Source organism: Molossus molossus, unplaced genomic scaffold (assembly GCF_014108415.1).
Source record: "Molossus molossus isolate mMolMol1 unplaced genomic scaffold, mMolMol1.p scaffold_m16_p_15, whole genome shotgun sequence".
Classification (NCBI taxonomy): Eukaryota; Metazoa; Chordata; class Mammalia; order Chiroptera; family Molossidae; genus Molossus; species Molossus molossus.
The window spans coordinates 39,156,920-39,163,570 of record NW_023425350.1 but is presented as its reverse complement, the minus strand read 5'-3'; the positions used below and the strand labels follow the sequence as shown (position 1 = coordinate 39,163,570).

General features: G+C 42.9%; 1 protein-coding gene across 19 annotated transcripts in view; it reads left to right on the top strand.

Annotated features, from left to right (window-relative positions):
• The first annotated feature begins 5,234 nt into the window (after positions 1-5,234).
• The window catches only part of CCDC88A (coiled-coil domain containing 88A), a 133,239-nt gene continuing 131,822 nt past the window's right edge, over positions 5,235-6,651 (top strand). For 5 of the 19 annotated variants that reach the window (XM_036263603.1, XM_036263600.1, XM_036263599.1 and 2 more), the window contains exons 1-2: positions 5,262-6,120; positions 6,216-6,316. In XM_036263603.1, the coding sequence (XP_036119496.1) occupies positions 6,058-6,120; positions 6,216-6,316 (164 nt within the window). In that variant the 5' untranslated portion in view covers positions 5,262-6,057. Of the gene's footprint in view, positions 6,121-6,215; positions 6,317-6,651 lie in introns of all 19 variants that reach the window. The other 14 variants (XM_036263589.1, XM_036263584.1, XM_036263585.1 and 11 more) reach the window with 5 other exon arrangements.

Here is a 6,651-nt window from a genome sequence, read left to right as displayed (position 1 = left end):
TGATACAGATACTGTCAGCAGCAAAAATGAACCAAGAGAGAAAATAGAAACACTACTCAAAGTAAAATAAAAATTCAACCCATAGTTGTCTTGGACCTGTGAGTGTAGGTCAAATACCCTTGTATTTTTTAAGAGCCTCTGAAAAATCCTTATATTAAAGGCACAAAACAATAATTTAGGTAAATTGTGATGACATATTTCTTTCTTTTTTGTTTTTTATCCTCACCCGAGGACATTTTTCGATATTTTGTTCAGATAGAGTGGGAGGGAGAGAGAGAGAGAGAGAGAGAGAGAGAGAGAGAGAGAGAGAAACATCGATGTGAAAGGGACACATCGAGTGGTCGCCACCCACACGACCCAACCAGGGCTGGGGACAAACTGCAACCAAGGTATGTGCCCCTAGCGGGAACCGAACCCGGGTCTCTCCAGACCGCAGGCCAATGCTCTATCCGCTGAGCCAAACCAGCCCGAGCGTGATGACATATTTCTATACTAAAAGGGTACTTTCTGTTCAGAACGTGCTGTCCAATAAAGCTTAGACAATTATAACACCTTTCTAGAATATTTCCTTCAAAATGATACAAAATGAAAAACACAATAAACAAATTGGGTGTTATTATATGCTGTCTGAGAAATAAAAGATTATACGATATTTATGTGTTTCTCCAAGTTTACTCTGGGAAAAAAAGTTATATACAGTTGGGAAAAATTTGTCTTGAAAGCCATTTATTTTATGGTCTCAATGTCTTTTCAGTTCTTCAAATTTACTGTCAAACAATAATCACCAACTAATGCCTCTTCTAGGTCATTAGTTAATTAGAATAGTCCTCAGAAGTTTCTCTGCTGTGAGCTCTTGCCAAGTTTTGGGAATTTAAACTGGTTGAGGGAGGACTCTTTGACATATTGACTGAGATGCTGTCTTAAATGTCAGGAATACAAAGATGAATAAAACAAGTCACTCTCCAGGAGTTCTCCATCTACTCAGAAAAAGAACATGTGAGCAAATACATGCCATTCAGAGCAAGTTACAGAAATAAAGGGAGATCAGATACCATGCAGGCACAAAAGAGAGAGTGGTCAACTCAACCCAAGAAGAAGAATGCTTCACGGAGAGTGACACTTGAATCCTGAAGGAGGAGTGGGAGTTGACCAGGATAGAAAGCAGGAAAGGGCATTTCAGATGGGGATGGTAGCACGGAATATAATGGTGAATTTGTGATGGTTCACTTTGGAGCACAGCACTCAAGTATTTGAGAGGAATAAATGCAGATTGGACTGAAAAGAGGATCCCTCTCTCTGCCCTGTCATCTCTTTCCAACTTTCTTTTTCTCTGCCCAGTTGAGATACAGGACAGAGCAACAAGTCCACTGTCTAAGCAAATGTCCAGAAGGGAATGAAATTAATATGCCCATTTTACAGCTGAGTCTCAAAGAAGTTAAGCAGCACATCTAATGTCTCTCTCTGTCTCATTGTATATTTCTTCTTAAAACTATGTTGGATAATTAAAACATAAACATAAGCATTCTATGTTTTAGGTGAGTTAAACATCTTATTCGTTAAATGAAGAGGACTTAGAGACCCCTTTGAAAAGTCCATGAGAGACTGGATTTTTTTTTATTGATTTGAGAGAGAGAGAAACATTGATTTGTTGTTCTGCTTATTTATTTATGCATTCATTGGTTGATCCTTGTATGAGCCCTGACCAAGGATCGAACCCACAACCTTGGTGCATCAGGACAACGCTCTAACCAACGGAGCTACCTGACCACGGCCTGAGATTGGATTTTCTCATAGCTTTTTAAAAAATACTTATGAGGCAATGGTACCAATTCTTTTTAAGTTTTTTTCTTGAGAAATAATGGGCAATTCAGCCATTTAAGGTGTCCAATTCAATGGTTTTTTAGTATGTTCATAGAATTATACATTTATCATCACAATTTTAGAATACTTTCATTTTCTCAAAAAGAAATCCATACTCTAAGCCATGAACCAACCCCCATCCTCCCAACTTTCCCAGATCTAGGCAATCACTAACCTACTTTTTGTCTCTATAGATTTGTCTCTTCTGAACATTTCATATAAATGGAATCATGCAATATGTGGTCATATGGCCCTTTGTGACTGGTTTCTTTAACTTAACATAATGTTTTCAAGGTTCATCCATGGTATAGCATATATCAGTACTTCATCTTTTTTTCCCCAAAATAATATTCTATTGTATGGGTATACCACATTTTATTAATTATCAGACGATGAACATTTAGGTTGTTTTAGCTTTTTGGATATTATAAACAACATACCACTCTGCAGCTATATTTGTTAATTTTAGTATACTAACTTATGGATGTGTTTAGCTTTGCAAATATTTATTACCAAGGAACGTGGTTTGGGGTAAGTCTATCACTTTCCATAATGTAGATCAAGATGGAGGTACACAAGTGCTTTTGGTACCTGGGTAGTGTTATGCACGTGTAACCTCAATTATAATACATGGGATGGTAATCTTTCTCCTGTGATCCCTAAATGGGATCATGGTCCATTCCAACCATTTAACTTCTGATTAGAATAGAGCAGAACAAATAACTTAGACCCTAACCAGATGGGGATGATTTTTCCAAAGTCCTTTCCTACTGGATTTAACATTCTAAGAAAAGATGAATTCAGGACAAATAAATGACTACAAAGTATAAAACAAAGCTACCTTGGCCCTGGCCGGTTTGGCTCAGCGGTTAGAGCGTCGGCCTGCGGTCCAGAGAGACCTGGGTTCGGTTCCCGGTAAGGGCCTGTACTTCGGTTGTGGTTTGTCCCCGGCCCTGGATGGGTCGTGCGGGTGTTTTATGTCGATGTTGTCTGTCTGTCTCTCTCTCTTCCTCTCTCTCCCTCCCACTCTACTGAACAAAAAATGGAAGAATGTCCTTGGGTGAGGATAAAAAAAATAAATAAATAAATAAATAAATAACTACCTTGAAGAAATCTTGGGAAATCTCTTCCTAAATGAAAGGAGGATTGGAACAAACTTTTGAATTTAATCTTACTAGACGCTGCAATTCAAAAACCATTAAATTGTGTAAATGTACAATCCCTCTTTTGCCAGACAGAGAAGTTTCCTGATTGTACTCTTGAGATATTATAAAGCATTTTTAAGGCTGCAGTTAAACAAGAGAATTGTGAATTGGTAGGTTTTCAAATAAGTTACTCCAGGCCTCAGTCTGGTCTAAAGCTTCCTGTTTTTACAATTAACTCCTCATGTTTCTTTGTTGAGTGTGTGTGTGTGTGTGTGTGTGTGTGTGTGTAAAACCTAAAGATAGACCAGGAAGTTATGTGGGGCCATCTGGCTTTAGAGGGGAATCCAGATTTTTGTGAGGGCTAGCTACTAAATGTAAACTGGATAAACAATGCTATTGTAATGTATAACTCCTGTGCTAACCCTTCAGTCATCACTGTTCAAAGTGCTCCTAACTTCTTGTACTTTGGTATTAATACTTTATGGCTTTTTCATGTATGAATGAAGAAGGCTGGTCTGTCTTAAGATAAACCCCAGCACAAGCATGAACACTTCCATGTTGTTTAGCAAAGCTTCTGAGGGATTACAAAGAAAAGTGAACCTGTCAGGCATTGGGGCTGCTCCTGAAAGCAAGGCTTCCTACTGGTGCCGGCTCTCACTTGATCTGCATTACCAAGTAAAGGATTGTGATTAAGAAAGTCATCAAGGGGAGAGAGAAAGGATTGCTAGTAATCAGAATGACCCAAGGCTTGTGTACTGGCCGGGGTTATGCGAGGTTCTACCCTGTACGCCAGTTAGTAAAGTGTGCTGTGAATGCATCCTAACACTAATTAAGATGATTTTGGAAGTGCATATTTCTCTGCTCTCCAAAGCAAGAGCCCTTACCTTGTCACTGAAGTCAAGTAGGTTACATTTCAAGTTTTTTTGGGGAATAATTATGAGAACAACATCAATTACATTTATAGAGCACTTACTATACATTGTCATTTAATTTCACCCAATTATTATCCCTGCTTTACTTTTGAAGAAAGTGAAACAGACAGGTTCAGTAAGCTGCCTAGGCTCACACAGCTGATAAGTATCAAAGCCTGGATTTAAATTGGCAGGAAGAAATCTAGAGCTCAGGCTCTCAACCTAATTAAGAAATGGTGCTGTTTCTCAATTCAGTGTCATGACAAAACCATTTTTGCTACTAATTTAAAATACCATACAAGTAATCAAAGTAGATGTTTGTGTAAATGTAAACAGTACACATTGCAAAACTGTACTATATTTCTTGTCTCTCCCTCTCAAAAAATTTGTTTTACATGCCCATTTTGTTCCAGGGAAAAGTCTTTATTTTCCTTTGAAATGAAGAGTAACATTTGATTTTGTTGGAGAAACGCTAAAATTACTTTGATGGTTCCAGTCGTGCATAGCATAGAGATTTATGACAAATATGTAATCTATTTATTTGTCACCCAACTTGGATGACTTCCAAATGTTTCTTCTTAGTAGCTCTTGATTTTGTTTGGATTTTTTAAATGGCCAAATAGTCAAACAACGTCTGAATCACGTTTGCTCCAGTCAGGGAATATCAACGTGTTGAAAGGCAGCTTTGGTTATTTAAAAAATCCTACTACATTCACTTGCAACTTTGATGAGCTTTCATGCTTTAGTGGACTGGATTTTCAAAGAGAAGAAAAAAGAAAAAAAAACAAGTTTGCGGCTCCAGTCCCTCCTTTGCTATTTGCTGCAGTGAGTTTTCCCATTCCCTTTTGCAGGCAAAAAAGCACGCTTAACAGATCAAATCAAACTGTCCGAAAAGGCGGTCTGCATCCCTCATGGTTAAAAGAAAAGAATTTCGTTCCCTCTCCTTCACATCAAAGAAGGCACTCGGGGAGGAAATAAACCATAATTAGGCCTGAGCGAGCAGACAGACCAGACCCCTTCCTCTGCCTTCCCCATCCCCGCCCCCAGACCCTGGCAAACGTCCTGGGCGCGAGCGAGGCGCCCGCCGCCGCAGCAGCTGCCGCGAGAGCGCGGCCGCCGCCAGAATCTGGGCGGCGGCGGGCCGGCCGGGGGCGCGCTCGCTCAGGCGCGCGCGCATGCAGCGGTTTTCTTCTCCCACAATCCAGAGGCTGCGGCGCGGGAGGGGCGGGGAGTCGGCGGAAGGATACGGACGCGGAGGGAGCAGCGCGCTCCTCTCGACGGCGGACTCGCGGCACCGGTTGGGCGGCGTGGAACGGCTGTGATGCGGCACTGCGGTTCCGAAGCCGTTACTCCTGCTCCTCCAGAGAGGGCGGAGGACTAGGCTGGAGCGCGGGGTGACTTTGCGCCAGGGCTTCCCAGAGGTGCCCTGAAAAGCCCGGCGGGGCTCAGAAAACTGGGGGGTTAGGGACACACATCCAAGCCCCCACCCCCTGGGAGGGGAAGGGGGCTGGAGGCGAGGCTGAGGGCGGCCGAGGGATGGTGTCTGCTCGCGGGGAAGGGGCGAGCCCTGCCTGTCGTTGGTGAGGCGCTGCGGGCTGGGGAGGCTCCGCGCTTCGAAGCGGCTCCGCGCCCACTGGTGGGTGGAAGGTGTTGAGCGGCACACGGAGGTCGAGCCTGGCGGCCGCCCGGCACCCCCAACGCGGTAGCTAACGTGGAATTTCACTTCGCCCACGTTGTGATTAATTCATTGGAGGCAGCCTCGCTGGTCCGGCTGCTCCAGGAACTGGGCAACCTTGACGGGCTTTTTGTCTCGCTGCTCCAGCCCCCTTTCCCTTCCTCCTCCTCCAGATGCCTTTTCTCTGCCCCTCCTCGCCCGGTACAGACATTACCAGCGCAGGCTGCGGCTCGTGGCTGCTGTCGAAGCCGCTGCTCGGCGTTTCGGCTCGGTTCCCTCCGGTGTGTTTTTTGAGGAGAGAGAGTTTTTCTCTCCCCTCCACGATGGGATTTTCTTACCGTGCCCGGCTAGACTTTCATTGATTTGTACTTCAACGTTGAGTGACCAATTAATTCCCTAGGCGTATTTTTGTGCTAGTTCCCTTTTTTGTTTTTCCTTCTTCTTCTTCAAATACATTAGCTGTAAAATGGAGAACGAAATTTTTACTCCCCTTCTGGAGCAGTTCATGACTAGCCCTTTGGTCACTTGGGTAAGTGGGTGTTATTTATTGTATATTTTGCTGCATTATTTGTGGCCGCAGAGATGGAGGTGGGCATTCGTGTCGTGATGATCATTCTGTTCTAGGTTAAGACGTTTGGACCTCTGGCTGCAGGAAATGGGACCAACCTGGATGAATATGTGGCTTTGGTGGATGGGGTATTCTTGAACCAGGTCATGCTCCAAATGTAAGTGTTCTTTTTTTCTTTCCTAGGTAACTTGTTTTCTTTGGAAAATTGCAGACTGCGAACTTTAGAGATTTTATGTTTTAAGCCCTTAAATTGGTTCTTTGGCCAGAAAAATCCAGGTGGTTTAACAATTGGACCTTGAAAAGAGGGATAATCTTACATGCCCAGCCTGTTTATCCCAACCCAGTGATTAAAATTATGAAACTTTAATTTTTCATTCCCCAAACCATGTATTGTCACTTAATTGTCTTCAATGCTGAAATTCAAACCACATTGTGTTCCTTTGATAATTTGGTAAAATGAGAGAGAAAGAATAAGAGGGAGCGGGGAGAGCC